This window comes from Polistes canadensis, unplaced genomic scaffold (genome assembly GCF_001313835.1).
Source record: "Polistes canadensis isolate GaletaPanama2010 unplaced genomic scaffold, ASM131383v1 scaffold_501, whole genome shotgun sequence".
Classification (NCBI taxonomy): domain Eukaryota; kingdom Metazoa; phylum Arthropoda; class Insecta; order Hymenoptera; family Vespidae; genus Polistes; species Polistes canadensis.
The window spans coordinates 41,637-58,205 of NW_014570048.1; the positions used below are offsets into that span (position 1 = coordinate 41,637).

At 28.7% G+C, this 16,569-nt stretch overlaps 2 protein-coding genes across 5 annotated transcripts; one reads left to right on the top strand and one right to left on the bottom strand.

The window, feature by feature from the left end:
• Positions 1-3,277: 3,277 nt before the first annotated feature.
• LOC106792615 (CD151 antigen) lies at positions 3,278-10,104 on the bottom strand. Of its 3 annotated transcripts, none has more exons than XM_014759091.1 (7): positions 9,737-10,104; positions 5,074-5,170; positions 4,765-4,959; positions 4,482-4,652; positions 4,243-4,335; positions 3,714-3,854; positions 3,278-3,466 (listed from the first exon to the last, which is right to left on the bottom strand). In XM_014759091.1, the coding sequence occupies exons 2-7, from the start codon at positions 5,149-5,151 to the stop codon at positions 3,419-3,421; spliced, it is 726 nt and encodes a 241-aa protein (XP_014614577.1). In that variant the 5' UTR covers positions 5,152-5,170; positions 9,737-10,104; the 3' UTR covers positions 3,278-3,418. The 3 variants fall into 3 exon arrangements, with proteins under 3 accessions (XP_014614577.1, XP_014614576.1, XP_014614578.1); XM_014759090.1 differs by having other exon boundaries at positions 5,074-5,173; positions 9,737-10,103; XM_014759092.1 differs by lacking the exon at positions 9,737-10,104 and adding an exon at positions 9,069-9,149 and having other exon boundaries at positions 5,074-5,173.
• On the top strand, positions 9,070-15,904 carry LOC106792614 (tudor domain-containing protein 3-like). 2 transcript variants are annotated; one of them, XM_014759088.1, is made up of 11 exons: positions 9,070-9,224; positions 12,820-12,904; positions 12,987-13,186; positions 13,271-13,418; positions 13,506-13,739; positions 13,825-13,958; positions 14,041-14,274; positions 14,346-15,003; positions 15,081-15,203; positions 15,278-15,356; positions 15,429-15,904. In XM_014759088.1, the coding sequence occupies exons 1-11, from the start codon at positions 9,091-9,093 to the stop codon at positions 15,590-15,592; spliced, it is 2,193 nt and encodes a 730-aa protein (XP_014614574.1). In that variant the 5' UTR covers positions 9,070-9,090; the 3' UTR covers positions 15,593-15,904. The 2 variants fall into 2 exon arrangements, with proteins under 2 accessions (XP_014614574.1, XP_014614575.1); XM_014759089.1 differs by lacking the exon at positions 9,070-9,224 and adding an exon at positions 12,307-12,691.
• Positions 15,905-16,569: the final 665 nt, after the last annotated feature.

Consider the following 16,569-nt stretch of genomic DNA (forward strand, 5'->3'; position numbering starts at 1 on the left):
CTTTTTATCTCTCTCTCTGTCTCTCTCTCTCTCTTTCTCTCGATTTAATTCCCGAGACGGAATCGATAGAAAGATTTCTCTATCTCTTTCTCTCTTTGATTGTTTCCCTCACCCCCCCCCTCCCCTCCCCCTTGTCACCACCCATCTATCCGCTTATTCCTACTTGAGAGACAATTTTTTTTCCTACTTTTTGTTATTTGTTTCTTTTTTTTTTTTTTCTTATTTTATCCTTTATTTTTCTGCAGGATCGAAGAAGAATGCCGATAAAGAGCGTGTTACTATCGAGAAAGAGAGTTTACAATCTTTTTATTTTTCTCATTTCTTTTTTTTTTTTGTTATCTTCCAACTTGAGAAGGAAAGAAAGAGAGAGAGAGAGAGAGAGAGAGAAGAGAAAACACAAAAAAAATGCAAATGTGACGCAGCTTTAAACGATTTTTTTCTCGGCAGGACTATTTCCAACCCCCTCCCCCCAGTCCCGTCAAAGGGAGAATGAGAATTTCAAATCCGATGGAACACGGATGACAGTGCCCCCGAGGAAAATAGATAAAATAGATAAAAAAAAAGAAAAAAGGGAATAAAGAAGAATAGTGAAAATCAATGTGGAATGACAGAATCGTTTTTTCATTCTTTTTCTTTCATTTTTTTTAACTCTTTCATCACATTTTTGTTATTACTAATGCAAAGAACGTAGTAATGCTTTGGAAGAAGCAAAGTGCAAGTTAAAACGTTTGATCAAATTCGTAGGACTCAGTTTTCTTTGTTATTGCAAAACCCTTTTCTACCTTTTGTAATAATGGTAGAACACGTTAAACGAAAGAATTGCTCAAGGCACGTGAACTTATATTCGCAAGGAGAATCATTCCCGTGATTACAGGATTCTATACGTGCACTAATATAAATAAATTGTTTTATTTTATTTATTAATACGAATTCATTCGAATGATCAACGAAAACAAAATTAAAAGAAATAATATCGATCAATATATATTTTATTCAATTTTATCAATATTTATTTTATTGTTAATATAATCAAGATTTTTTTTTTCTTATCCAAAATTTATTAATATTATTACTAAGTTTACTCTTAGGGAAGTTATTTTTTGGACGGGTTTAATTAAGATGAACACTATATTTATCCGTTGAACGTTTCGTCTCTATTTGAGACTTCCTCAGCAACTAAAATTATTTATTATGACATATTATTTTATATACAAATACCAAAAAGAGAGGTTACAATAATAATAAAGACATCTAAATTAGGAAACACCAGCTTAGAGGTAACCAGTAGTGTTCGAAAAGTTATAGTAGAATAACGTTTTTTTTTAAAAATTGACTCTATTTATAAGATAGTGAAAACTTATGACTGTAATAAAAATGATGTTATATTGACTTATGAACATAACTATCAAGGTAAAATAACGCTATGAATTGTAAGTTCTTTTTGGTATTTGTATATAAAATAATATGTCATAATAAATAATTTTAGTTGCTGAGGAAGTCTCAAATAGAGACGAAACGTTCAACGGATAAATATAGTGTTCATCTTAATTAAATCCGTCCAAAAAACAACTTCCCTAAGAGTAAACTTAGTAATAATTTATTTTATTATTATTTAATTAATTAAAACGATGTGTGAACAAGTAAGTTACTCGAGTAAGCGACTATAGTGGTGCAAGGACCTGAAAAAAATATTCGAAAAAGCCACCACCAAAAAGTTGGCATGAAATCTCAACAGCAGAAAATATAATAATTAAAACAAAATATCTATATAAGATTTCTAATTGTTGTTTGTTTTTAAATGTATATAGAATTTAATTACACATTCACTTTGTGTACATTAATTGCTATTAAAAGTTACTAGGAAATAAGAAAGTTTAAAATATATGGGTGTAGGGGTTTAGATAGGGGGTTCACGGGACTTAAATATATTTAAAGGATATTTATTGAATATAATTAACAATTATTTCTATGGTAAATTACCATCAGATCTCGGTCGGTAAAATAAAGGTAGAGCACTACTATTACCGATATCCGCTTAGCAAGGTTACTAGAATTTCAATATATTTTAAACTTTTTTATTTTTATTAATTTAACTTTTAATATTAAATTAATTAAATTCTATATACATTTAAAAACAAACAACAATTAGTAATCTTATATAGATATTTGGTTTTAATTATTATTAATCAAAGTAGTTTACTCGTTAAGAACGATTACCTTAGAACAGGTACAAGAAAAAAAGACTTACTATATTAACAAAAAAAATCGATATCATATTCATATTTAAGTGAATTGTTAAAGTTTAAGTATGTACAATATATTTTTAAGAAAAATTATAATTTAATCATTAAAGAGAATCCTTACGTAAAACTTTACGAACTTTATATATATATATATAATTAAAGGTTTTGTAGGATAAATTATGATAATATTATAATACTCTTACAATACTTTACTTTATCATACATAAAATCGTAAGATGACACGTTACATTTAATCATTAGCTTATGTAAACGCAAAAAAAATATTGAACAGAAATGCGATTCGTTAAAAATATTCGAAAGAAGAATCGCTTAACCACTCTTGTTATGACAACCGTTCATAAATTCACGTTTTCAAATGGTACGTGTAAATAATTCGACGTGGAAACGTAACTCGAAACGAAATTATTCGACAAAATTTCTCTCGCGATACATTTTGTGTGTCTTTGTCTATTTTTTTTTTCACATAGATATTATATGTACACTAACTTGATTTATTAATCATTTTCTACAGTGTTGATAGATTTCCAAATAATCTGGAATATGTAATGCAACAATACATTACTCGCACTTTCCAAATATTTTTGCTAATGCATTATACAATTGTTTGTTTTTCTTGGCGCATATTTTAAATCTTTGAGAATTCTGTTTCTTTTTGTTTATTTTTTTGTTTAGTTGTTGCGAGTAATTGCTTTGATCGTAAAAGAAAATTAAAATCTACGTTTTGAACGTGTCTTTCCCAACGCAAAAAAAAATGGTTAAATAACATTGATATATTATTTTACATTAATATTTAATATACTTATACTTATATGTCTCATATATATTTATAATGAAATAAGTAGACAAATAATATATTTATATATATATATATAGAGAGAGAAAGAGAGAGAGCGAGAGAAAAAATAGAAATATTCATAAGTATTAGAAAAGATAGAAAAATTAATGGCGAAATTTTGTCATCGAGATATACACCGAGATGCAAATTTATTAATGACCATGATAAAGATCTATCGTTAGTTATGATTCATATAAGAGGAAAGAAAAATCGTGAAAGTATGCGTTGGAAAATGTTCATTATCTTCCATGTTGAAAAAAAGTCTTGATGATGTGAAAATGCGCGTAGAGATGTTTTAAACGTAGTAGTCATTATTTTGTCATTCAATCATCTTGAATAAAGCGCAAGAGAATACCATTCCAAAGAACTGAAAAGGAAAAAAAAAATCAACACACGATCAGTAAAGAAAAATTAAATGATGTTATATAATTTCATTCTTTTAATAAATAATTGTGATAGAAACAAAAAAAACAATGTTAGTTATCGTAATAAGCTGTATTACTCATATAAGTAGATTATATAAATTATATCATTATAAATACTAATGTCATAATAAAAAAAAAAAAAAAATGGTAGACGTGACATTGAGAAAGAAATCAATGGACAATACTTACCATGAGACACGCAACAGCTATACCAGCACCTCCCATAACAGCTGCATGCTGTTGCATATAAATTTGTGTTCTATTTAGGCAACCTTCCAGATAAGCATTCGATGGGTTTACTGTATCGGTACCGGCACTGCAGTTAAATCGCTACAAGCATATCAAATGGTAAATAAATAACCAACGTATCGTTTGAGAAAGTTTAATCGAGTGAAAGCGTGAGAAAGTTGTATAAAATAGAAGAAGAAGAAGTAGAAGAAGAAAAATAGTAGGATGATTAAATAATCAAAAGAAGAAAATAAAAATGATGTTGTTTGAAATGTGAGATGACGGATATAAAAGTGGATGGTTGATATTTAGAAACATGGCAATGATATTATAAATTCACCACTGATCATGATGAATCATAATTTAGTAATAGTTATCATTGCATGATGAAGGACATCTGTTTAACCGGTTGCAATGGACACGTTCATTGAATAAAATTATTTTTCTCGATAACAATACACTTAGAATTTATAATTACGTATTAACATACCTGTCCAGGTTGAACCTCGCGACAACAACTTTGGGGTACACGAAGACCATGATGTCCCCAATCTCTCCAGGTATGTACACCGCAACAATGAAGCTAATATTTGAAAATATAAATATATATATATCTAATAATATCATCTATTTTATATATTTGATATCAAAATATATATACTATAATGTATAATATAAAAATTCTTATTCGTTATTATATTATATATTCATTATAATTATTATTCACACCTGAGTTTGCGTAGTATCCCAGGTATCTCGGACAGATTTTCGATGATCGTAAAGTCTCAAACTACCAGACATCTCTCGTTCCAACGTGTTAACCAATTTTTCACTGAACACATACCCAAGAATACCGCCGATAAGAATCGTCACGAACAGCAGGAATACGATTATGAAATACTAAGAAATGATAATAATAATAATCATTGTTACGTTTTGTGTTAGATCAGCAGGAAAGAAAAAAGGAGAGAGAAAATAAAGGAAATAATTTGGATTTAATTAAAGGACTCACTGTGACCAGCATACACTTGACTTCACGTGACGCACCAACACATCCGAAGAAAGCGATAATTGATACCAAAATTCCGCCAGCTAATAAAACATAAACGGTACCTGTTAACAAATCGTTTCCTATCAAATCACCGATATAAGGTACTTTGTCGACAAACGCCCATATTGCTAAACCAGTTATAACAACACCGCCAATCTAAAATTAATACAAATTAAATTCGATATAACGATTGATCATTCATTTTAAATGGATTATTATCTTTAATTGTTAGATATCAAAGATATATATTATATTTATATTATTACTTACAAAGATAATGAAATTTGTGAAGAATAAAGAATATTTCATAAAACGGCCGCAACCGTCCATCTCTGTACCGTATCCCATATTTGTTCAATCTTTTGATCTACTAAAACAACAATAATTACAATAATTAAACGTGAGAATAGTAAATTGTACTTTCAAAATGATGTTGAAACTAATCGGGTAACTCGTAATACGTGTACACACACATAGATACACAGTTATTATAAATCCATAGTGAATAGATTTTTTTTAAAGGAACAAACAATTTTTTTCCTTCTTTTTTGACGTTGAATTATATTCTATGACACTGTACGACGTGATTGTTCTTAAAAAAAAAAACTCCAGGAATACATTGTATTCTCAAAAATTGACTATAAGTTACTCGAATTAGTATCGATCATTGTAATAATTCTGACGTCATTTTAATTCACGAAGTCTCGACAAAAATATTCCAACAGGTATTTCCGTTTACTCGTTTAAAACAAATTTGTCTTAGTAATCTAATCGACCAATTATTTTCATTTCCGTTAGGGGTTATTACGAAAGAAGATACTTTGTAATTTAAACACGTGAAAGAAATCTTAAACTTCCTAGTCGATTAATTACATTAAATATTCTTTTGATTAGATCGTTACATTATATTATTATATTCTTAATGGAATGAGAAACGTTGCTAAAAAAAAAAATATATATATCAAAACGATCCGTGTTTTGTAACTTAAGAATCAGCGATAAGAATAAATAGTTTCAAGGTGATATCAAATAAATATTCCGAAGAGACACCATTAAGTAGACCGATATAAATCGATGAAATAAATTTATTTGGAAAATCACGTTTTAATATTCGTAATTAATTCAATTCTTTAATTGATTACTCGTAACTCCTACGATATTATTTTCGTATTAGTTTATTAGTTTAATTATTTCATATTAAATTTCAATCAAATAACTGTGAATGAGAGATTAATAATGTTAAATCAAAATTATATATTATTGAAAATAAATCTTAAATTAGTTATTTCTCTCGTCTCTCGTCCAAAAATAAAATTATTAATAAATAAGTATCGTAGAGAATTTAGACATTAAAAAGAACTAGAACTTAGTTTTGATTAATTGTGTTAAATTAATTGTTGTAGGGAATTTGGACATTAAAAAGAACTAGAACTTAGTTTTGATTAAATTTAATTAATTGTGTTAAATTAATCAAAACTAAGTTCTAGTTAAATTTAATTAATTATGTTAAATTAATCAAAACTAAGTTCTAGTTCTTTTTAATTTCCAAATTCCCTACGATACTTATTTATAAATAAATAATATTATCACGATAATATTTAAAACACACATACGCATAAATATATTAAAATAATGTTATTAATATATATTTGATCATTATTAATTAGAATATTAAAACGATAATAAATTGATTAATATAACGTTGATTTATATTATAGATTTCAACCAAATTTTTTTTCTATTCATTTCAAAATGAATCATAATAATGATATAACGTAACGATACACGTGTAACACGTTACTAGCATAAGCATGTTAACGTTCACGCAAGAGAGTGTTGCCTTAAAAAGACGTTGTAAAAGAGAGAAAAAGAGAGAGAAACAGATAGAGGGAGAAAGTGGATTCTCCCTTTACATTAAGTAATCCATGGCCACTATAAAGTCTAAAGAATAAAAGTAGGGTAGTGGTGCATATACATATATATATATATATATATATATGCGTGACATCATCATCAAGCTTGTTGTATCCTTCCTCGTATTATTGCGTGGAGGACACGAATTAATAACGATGACAATTTCATTTTGTTATCATCCCCATAAGATTATTATTGGCCATTCGTTAATTCCTAATTTTACTACAGCATTAAATAAATGTTTATTAGCGAGGAATTTAATTTAATTATCCAAAAAGGAAAATTTGATTATCAAAATGATATCCTATTGAAGTATTTGTTTTTTATTTTAATTGTAAAACAAAGAATACGAAAAAATGGCAAAAAAATGATGCTTCGCGTTGACAGCTATCTAAAAATTTAAATGTTCAATTTTTGTTGAGCTAATGTAAGTGTAATTTGCATAGAAGAGGAAAAAAACATTGCGCGGTTTCAAGAATGTAAACAAATTGATCAATCAAATGGTGAATCACAATGCTCGACAACTGCTACTTTTCGAGAAAAATCGTGGAAAATTTCAGAATATATTCTCAAATATATGTGTAAAATATAATCTCACAATATCAATCAATTATATAAATTCCTTATGTGTTAAAAAAATTCATGAAATTCACACCTATATCTTTACCACTTCAAAATTTTCTATTATTCTTCTCATTTTTTCTTTTATTTCTCTAACGTTGTTTCAAATCTACGCAAGCGTTGTATTATTATTTCGAACGAACACGTTACAATTAATAAATAGCTTGATTGAGTCATCGGTAGTTGAGAAAGAGAGATAGAAAATCCTTCGTGTATAAAATCTCTTCAACGTGACATCATACCACGCGTTGTATGCAATTATCGATTAAGAAGAATTTCCAAAGGTACACGCAATTAATAATAAAAATAAAGATTAGGAATTTTAATCTAAAAGGATTTACAATTTATCGAATATCTTACAAAATAAGTTTGCCAATTAAATTTGTATCGTTGAAGATAACGTTTGTTTTCTTTTTATTTTTTTTTGATCACATAAAAAGGTTGGAAAAATCCATGATTTTATTATTATAGTTGAAGAAACAATTTTGAAATCTACGTCGAAATTCGATATCGATAAAAATAAGTAGTACAAGAAAAGAAAATAAAAGTAAAGAAAGAATTCTTGTAAGTGTGACGTCTTGTGTAGTAGCACACCTGTGTCCCAGACACGTGGAAGAACAAGCATGCGCGGGAGTTTCGAAAGAGAGAAATGGATGAGAGAAAAGTAAAACAAAACCTGACTGACTTCTCTTTGCAAAAATATTGTTTACATTGGCTAGCTTTAAAACAACCCTTACGCTTCGATAACGCGTTTTAATTCGTCATAAGTTTTTCATACCAAACCGCATAATTACGTGAGCTACGTCATGCAAATAAAATTATATTATTAACCATCGTTTAACCACTATTTTATTTTTTTTTTCATTACACGTTACAATGATTGAGTATTCTTCTTTTAATTTTGCATTACACGTGATATTAGAACTTTAGATTGTGGATAAGTAAAAAAGAAATAATTATTATAATGATAATATCATTTTGTATAATTACATATATATGTATATAAAGGATTTAATTAAACCAATTAAATAATATTTTTCCATAAATCCATGTTTAGTATACAAATATAAATTTGTTTATCATTTGTTTTCCACTTTTCTTCTCTTACGTTTATTCTTTTTTTATTTCATTTAACATTATATTATTATTTTTTGTTATCGAATGAATTATTCTTTTACGAAATAAATAATGATTTATTTTTCTGTGTGAAGGGAACTTAAAATTCTAATCGGTCGGTATTAAAGTGATCGTAGGCGCCGATTATTAATGAACTGCATAAAAAGGGGACTCTTTTTTTGTTCTTCGATGCAACGGATTTGGCTTCAATTGAAATCTATCAGAAATTCTATAGAAATATCTGAAACGGTTTTCGAAAGTCGTCGACAACACAAATTTAGATATTCTACGAAAAGTATTAGAATCCGAATTCAGTTTTAAGCCACGTTCACAATAAATCTTTTCAACACAAACTATACTTATTCAACATTATGTATAATAATAATAATAATAATCTATAATAAACGCGTCAGAAATTAGGGAAATTATTTTTAATTATAAATAATGAAACTAATTCAAACTTATCAACGAGTTATACGATTATTTGAAATGTTGAAAAAAAAAAAAAACAAATGCTTTAGTGACTCACCGTATACGCAACTTTAATATCAAAAATTAATAATTAATCTTAATTGTAGATATATTTATAAAAAAACTGTATGATGAACACTTACATCGAATTTATAGAATTATTAAATGAATTCTTATGAAAATGTCGATGTGAACGCTGCTTTAAGTTACAAACGACGACGATTTCTCGACGATAACCAGCAAGGTACTACCAGTATACTAAGCGTGGAACAAGATGGAAGTAAAACCGATTCTCTGAGGTTCGTACGTTTAATAATAAAACCGTACAATGTAATCGTCACAAATTTCACACTTCCAGAAACAAAAAAAAACACAAATAAATTCAAACACTAAACTCACGATCCAAAAATTGAAATAAAGGAATAACAAAATTGGATTAAAACAATAGCCAAACCTTCTTACTCACTTTCAACTCTCTTTTTCTCTCTCTCTCTCTCTCTCTCTCACACACACTCTCTCTGTCTCTCTCTCTATTTTTTTTTTTAAATTTCCACTATACTCGTGATGATTTTCACACTTCGATTTTATTATCGAATAATGCAATAAACAAAATGTATGATCATCTTGAAAAATCATACTCGTTTCCTTCTCCTCCTGTTTTGTTTTTTATTTGCCGGTATTCTTGACCCTTTTCAGACGATATCCAATAAGGTTTCAACCGGTGTTCGAAATTTCAAACACTTGTTCTCTTTATCACTTTTTTCTTCCAAAAAAAAAAATATACACGATAGTATTTGTGTAATATACTTACTCAAAAAGAAACGAGACAATCAATGATGATTAAGTTGACCAAAATTATTTGATTAATCTTTTCTCCTTTTCTCGTTTGTTTGATTTTTTTCTCTCTCTATCTATCTCTCTCTCTCTTTCAATTTTCTTTGAAATGCAATTTGAACGTATTACACAAATTCTCAAAGGAACGATCAACAAGAAAGAAGATGAGAAAAACAACGACGATGACGATATTAACGACGCTCTTTTAGCACTGTTATCTTTGTATGTTAAGTTGAAGTTGAGAATCACATAGAGTAAAATTTACGCTCTCGCTATCCTTCGAGGCCGCCGAAAGTGGGGAACAGTTCTCCTCACGTCCTTTGTGACGAAGACGTGATCTGAAAATGCGTTTTAATGCGCGCGTTCTTCTTCCCCTCTTTCGATTCCCCTTCTATTTCATTTCTCCTTTATTTCTCTCTTCTATTCTCTTTCTCTCTTTCTACATTAAATATACGCAGAGGAGACACACACACCACGAATCAACATTCACTTTTCAAAAAGCCCGCGAACGCAATCGGTTTCGAGGCTTTTTATATATTTCAAATTTTCGTACCAAATTTATATGATTTAATCGAAATGATATAGTACATTTTTATTGGTTCATTTTAAATATCGTAATGTTATTTTGTAAGTACGTTTTTGATTGGTCAATGATGACGAATGGTAATCGATTATCGATTAATTTTTCAAGGGGGAAATTAATGGCGGATGATTTATTCTCAATTCAAATCGCGTAATATTTAAATGTTATTATTTTGTTGTTCTTTCGTAATATATCGTTTGGAATATTTGTATTATATTTGAATGTTATTTTATGTATGCGGAAAAACGAGGACGTCGTGTTACGTTCTATGGTAATCTCGTTATTTTTCTCATTTTCCGATTTCCGAGGACGTGCAAGGTGTGCAATTTGATGAATCGTACCGAAGGATTTTCGTGGTGCGAGTACTCGCTCGTAGTCTGTTATTTCGCTCGAAGATAATTGTTTCAACAGGGTCATGCAATCAAGAGAGAAAGATAGGTTATGAGAAGAGACATCGATAATTTCCTTCTACGTTTTATTTTAACTCTTATAGAGAAATTTCATCGATCACGTTTCACCTATCATAATATTTTTCAAGTTACGAAAAATAGTAATGATAGAACGGAAGGATGATGATGATGATGATACGTTATTATGTTAATTTCAACGTCGATTTCATATATTCAAAAGAAAAAGAAAAAAAAAAAAAAAGGAAATTTCATTGCTTTTGTTAGTTATAATAGACAAATGTTATATGATGAATAAGGGAGAAAATAACTTTCTCCTTTGGATGAAAACCTGACTGAAATATTCTTTACTATTCGTATAAATAATTTCAATTTGGGTGGGTGGATCTTATTTTCTTTCAGCGATATTTTCATATTTTTGCCAATCGAAAAGTCAGATTCCCACGCGATCAGTATAATTCCATTATTTGTTTAAACAGAACTCCGCCCAAGTAATAATCATAAATCTAAATTGGACCAATCAACGATTATACTTCCACTCATTAATCTTTCATAGTAGATTACGGGTGTGACGGTCTTTGGCTAAATTAATTCCTCGCTAAATTTCTACCATTCGATTAAGATAAATACATATGCAGACGTAAATTTCGTAGAATAAATTATACATTGATCAAATATTCAATAATTTTACTATGCTTTTGTGCGTAAAAAATATTAGAATAAACACGATACACTTTTAAACAAATTATTCATTTAAATAAAGAGATCTAGGTTGTATCGTTGTTGATTTGCGATTAATCGAACTATTCGTTACTATCGATCATTATATATGTTGCGTTAAGAAGAGTCTTGTTTCAACCTTTAAGAAACAAAAAGAAAAGTAAGAAATTTAAATAGATAGTATTATTTTGCGTCTATTATCAAAAATCTAAGCGGTCTTGTCCGGAATACAAAATACAAGTCTCCCTGGCTTTCATGGTATCCGCATGACCTACTTTCGAAAACGTTTATGATCTTAGCATTGCAAGGAAAATTATTTTTGGATGGAGCATACACATGTAACATATTCTCTCCGATCAATCGACTTGATAAATTGCATACATATGTAAATACATATATACATATATATAAATTACGTACGAACATGTGTACGTGTCGTACTTGTTGTTCATGAATTCATATAAAAATTCAATCCAGTTATTTATTTCTTAATAATCTGTTTAGAAACGTGATAAGTTCGGAAAATGTTTGCAAGAATATTTGAGTATATGATTTTAATTTAGAATTTGAAATATTATTCTATGTATCCTATGTATCATATATGTGTATGTGTGTGTAATTATTTATTTCTTTTTTTCTTTAAATGAAACGCCTATCGAAATATTAAAATCGTAATTGTAAAAACATGTATATTAATTTAATAAAAAGAAAAACCATTTATAGCAGCGAAGTAGGGGGAGGGGGAAAAAAACAAAATTAAAAAAAAAATAAAGTTTATTCTCGATTGAAAGTTAATCGACGCGCCATCTGACGTTGATCTTGATAATTGATGCAACAACATTTTCAAGATGGTGGCAGACAAGTTAGATTTTAGTAGGCGCGGTTCTTTCGTTCGATTATTCTTTACAATTGCACAGTAGTAAGACATACAAGGATCGTTGAAAAAAAATATTGTAAAAATATTACTCCGTCATAATATCTTAACGGAGCGTTCGAAATTTCTATATTTGATTTATTGTGTCAGCTGATAAAATGTTTACCTACGTTTCACCAAATGCATTGCATATATTTCGTGAAAAAGATATTTTCTAGTTTATACATTTCTATTAAATAATTTGCCAAAAAAGTAATAATAAAAGTGCGATAATTTATAAACTGAAGAATTTCTTTATGCAAGGAAAATTAAAGTGACTGCTATGGAAAAGTTAAAAGATCATGGTTGGTGAGTGACATAGTTGATTGCTTTGTTGTCTCTGAGTTATTTAAATGTATTGTGATATGGTATTGGTATTGAAGTAAACAATGTCTTGTGAAGCTTTCTACTGAAATTCAACTAAATATTTATATTAGGTATCTTTCCAACGATGGATATAATCTTGTCAGTGATTCTGGTAATATCAGCAACACAGAGGAAGTATTAAGACGTTGCTTGGATGTAAGTTTTTCGCATAAGTTCTTGTTTGTACAGCTTGTATGAATATTTTCTTTTCCAATATTTTATACCATTATTATTATAGCTTGATTTAAAAGAAATTGGTAGCGGACAAGGAGACATTCATCAAGGAAATATTGTACTACAAATACAAAAATTACGCAATGTTGCTGCCCCTAAAAGTAATGAAGAATCTCGTGGTGCACCACGCATGTTAAAGATATCTTTAACCGATGGTAAAAATAATTATCAAGCTGTGGAAATTGATCCTCTTCCTTCCATAAGGTAACCGATAATGTAAAGGTATTCAAGCCTGAATTTAAATGTTATTTAATGAGGCTTGTGCATTTGTTTCTTTGTTTTTTATAGCTTGAATACACCTCCCGGTACAAAATTATTACTAAAACCAGGAAGTGTTCCTATATCACATGGAATTATTCTGTTAAGATCTTTGCACATAGGTCAACTATTAGGAGGAAGAGTATCGGGTCTTGTAGAAAAATGGGAATTAAATAAAGTAAATACAAAGTTTACTTTAATTCATATTATAATTTTAAAACTGTATTATACCTAGTTTTAACAAAATATCGATTATTCCTAATAGAAATTAGCAAATCACTCAAGAGTAAGATCTGCAGAGGAAGGTGGTCCTCCACCATGGATACCGTTTGGAAGAGAAATTATGAGAATTTCTGATCAGGACAAAAATTTCAAAGCGTTAGCTGAAAAGGATAAAAGTAGTAAGGAAAATGCTGAATTTGAAGCACAGCGTAAAGATGCGATAGCTGAAGCTGCTAAACAAGGTAGCAAAAAAGTTTTTGGCGGTGGAAATAAGCAGGTTAACATAAAGAATATTAATATTTTCTTAAATTATAATCTATACTTCTTAATTAATTATACTATTATCACTTTATATATTACAGCTACTAGATCATAGTGTACAAAGGATAGTAGAACAAGGATTTTCCGTAGAGCAAGCTGAATATGCTTTGCGTGTTAACAGAAATAATGTTGATAAAGCAATCAAAAGTTTACAAAGAACCAATAATAAAAACAAGTATATTTTATTGTTTTATTTTTGTTTTTTTTATAACTAAAGTAAACTACACAAATTATTAATTATTTTATATTTATAATAGGGATTCAAGAGAACCTAGAGAGCCAAGAGAACCAAGAAGTAAGCGTTTTGATAAAAAATCTGAGGACAGTAAACCAAGCAGTGGAAAAATATCTTTATTTGATTTTCTCGAGGACAAGTTGCCAATTCAACCGGAGCCTTTAGAAACTGCTCAAAATAATTATGTACAAAGTAATGAAAATAATGTTGAACGTCTTGAATCAAAAGCAGATATGCATAGTGCTAGAGGAGGACGGTAAGTATATTATAGAATAATAAAATAATATAGAACAATGATTAGATTCTATATTTTTTGATGCATTATAGGTCTCAAAGAGGTGGTCGTGGGTATCAAGCTCCTCCAAGACATAGTGAAGAAAATAAAGTAAATAAAAGATTAAGTAATAATAATTCTGTTTCTCAGCAATATTCACAGTACAATGGAAATAGTAGTACTCAACAAAGTAAACCACCTAGATTTCAACGAAATCAGGATACACATGGTTACTATCATCAAGATAATGGAAATAGAAGTGGTTCTCAAAAGAATCAACATAATGAATATAAAAATTCTCTTCCTCAATCTCATTCTGGTATTGGGTATACTGAAGACAATGGAAATAATCATAAAAATCAACACGATCAACAGGGAAAAAATCATTCTAGTAATAGGAATTATAACCATTTTGAATCAGAAACTAGGAACAGACATCTTCCTGACAATTCCTATAATAGACATAATCGATCACAAGAGACAGGAAGTAGAGTTTATGGAGCTAATACGTCCGATAGAAATGATAGAAACCATTTAAATAAATATCATTTACATGATAATGCAAATAATAGTAGGGAAAATATTGGATCTACTGCACATAAAAATGAAAATCATCATTTAAATAATCAAAGTACTAATGTTCCTACTAGTAATCCATGGGTGTGGCAAATAGGTGACAAGTGCATGGCTAAATATTGGGAAGATAATAGAGTATGTATTTATTTAATTATTTATTTATATTCTTATATAATTAAATAATTATTTTCATACTCTTTTGATATTTATAGTATTATAATGCTGAAGTGACTGCCGTATCTGAAAAAACCTGCGTTGTACAATTTAAAGGTTTTGAAAATTATGAAGAGGTTCTTCAAGAAGATTGTATACCTATAACTGAAGACATTCATATGGTACGAAATAATTTCACATATTTGAGATATTTCAATATTATGCATTATTAAAGTGTATCTAAAATATATTTTAGGAAAAAAATGATCGAGGAAGGGATCAAAGAGCAAACAACAGGCAAACTCGAAATGAGCCAAGTCAAAATAATATTACAGGTTATTCGTAGTATTATATTTCGAATTGAACTTACTATATATACATATACCTAATGAAAATAATATGTCTAGGTGGTATGGAGTTCCGCAGAGGTGGCAATGGACCTAACTCGGGAAATAAAGGATACAATAAGAAACGTGGTCCAGTACGTAGTACTCAACCGATCTATCAGCCACCTGCACAACGAAATCATTATTCCATGCCAACTAATCTACAAAATAATTCTCTACTCTAATGTGTGTAGTAGCAAAATAATTTTCTTTAGAAAAGATAACGAAAGCTCTACTGAATATTCAGTCATAGTTTTGCTGCTGTTCAAGACTGACTTTATGGAGTACCAAAATGCTTTCCATACATGCAGAACTCAGTTCTCCATGTGCAAGTCCGTAGATTATTTAAGAGATAATTCAAATGACAACATTTTTTCGTGTGGCAAATGATTTGTACTCAAAGTTGAAATTCAATGTGTAATAACTGTATAATTATGATACAAATTGTTTCCTTATGTGGTATGTGAAGAAAATGGAAGCTAAAATAACTTCACAAAAAAAAAATATATATATATATCTATATTAAAATATTATTCCATATTCTCTCCTAATCACATAACACATAATTCAGTTGAAAAAATTAATGTTACCCTTTATATAAAAAAAAGAAAAAAAATGAAAATACATTGTCAATAACACAGTCGTAGAAATAATGAAAAGAAAAGAAAAAAAAAACAAAAGATTCTTTTAAAGTACGTCTCCACTGGAATAATAAAATTAAAAAATTATAACTATTTAATAAATTTAACATTGCATGATATTTTTACGTAGTTACAAGTGATTCTTATTTACCATCTGGTCATATATTATCGTCTAGAATTATAAATAGATAAAAAAAGTGTCGATTAAAATTTACTACCATAGGAACACTGACAAAGAACCTTAACAGCATAAAAAAATGAATAAGTGCTATTATTTGGCAATTATTTGCTCAACTTTATTTTATCAAATATTTTTTATTTATCGTTAATTAGTTAAAAATAATTATTACACTTTGAATAATTATGAAAAGGCGACGTCATGAGTAGGAGATATGTTATACACATGCGCAACCAAACATTCAAGGCGCAAGCACACTTGGAAAAAAATGAAAGTAAAGTTGATATACCTACAGAGGATATATTTAAAGTTGATTTCCAAAGTAACAACAATAAGGTAGTGA

What these genes read in the sequence shown, in the direction of transcription:
- LOC106792615 (XM_014759091.1), bottom strand. Translation starts at nt 5,151, where the DNA reads ATGGGATACGGTACAGAGATGGACGGTTGCGGCCGTTTTATGAAATAT. An exon ending in GCGAGGTTCAACCTGGACAG is followed by an intron (nt 3,855 to 4,242) that starts GTATGTTAATAC and finishes ATATGCTTGTAG; the next exon opens with CGATTTAACTGCAGTGCCGG. An exon ending in TAGCTGTTGCGTGTCTCATG is followed by an intron (nt 3,467 to 3,713) that starts GTAAGTATTGTC and finishes TTTCCTTTTCAG; the next exon opens with TTCTTTGGAATGGTATTCTC.
- LOC106792614 (XM_014759088.1), top strand. Translation starts at nt 9,091, where the DNA reads ATGAATTCTTATGAAAATGTCGATGTGAACGCTGCTTTAAGTTACAAA. An exon ending in CATAGTGCTAGAGGAGGACG is followed by an intron (nt 14,275 to 14,345) that starts GTAAGTATATTA and finishes GATGCATTATAG; the next exon opens with GTCTCAAAGAGGTGGTCGTG. An exon ending in TAACTGAAGACATTCATATG is followed by an intron (nt 15,204 to 15,277) that starts GTACGAAATAAT and finishes AATATATTTTAG; the next exon opens with GAAAAAAATGATCGAGGAAG.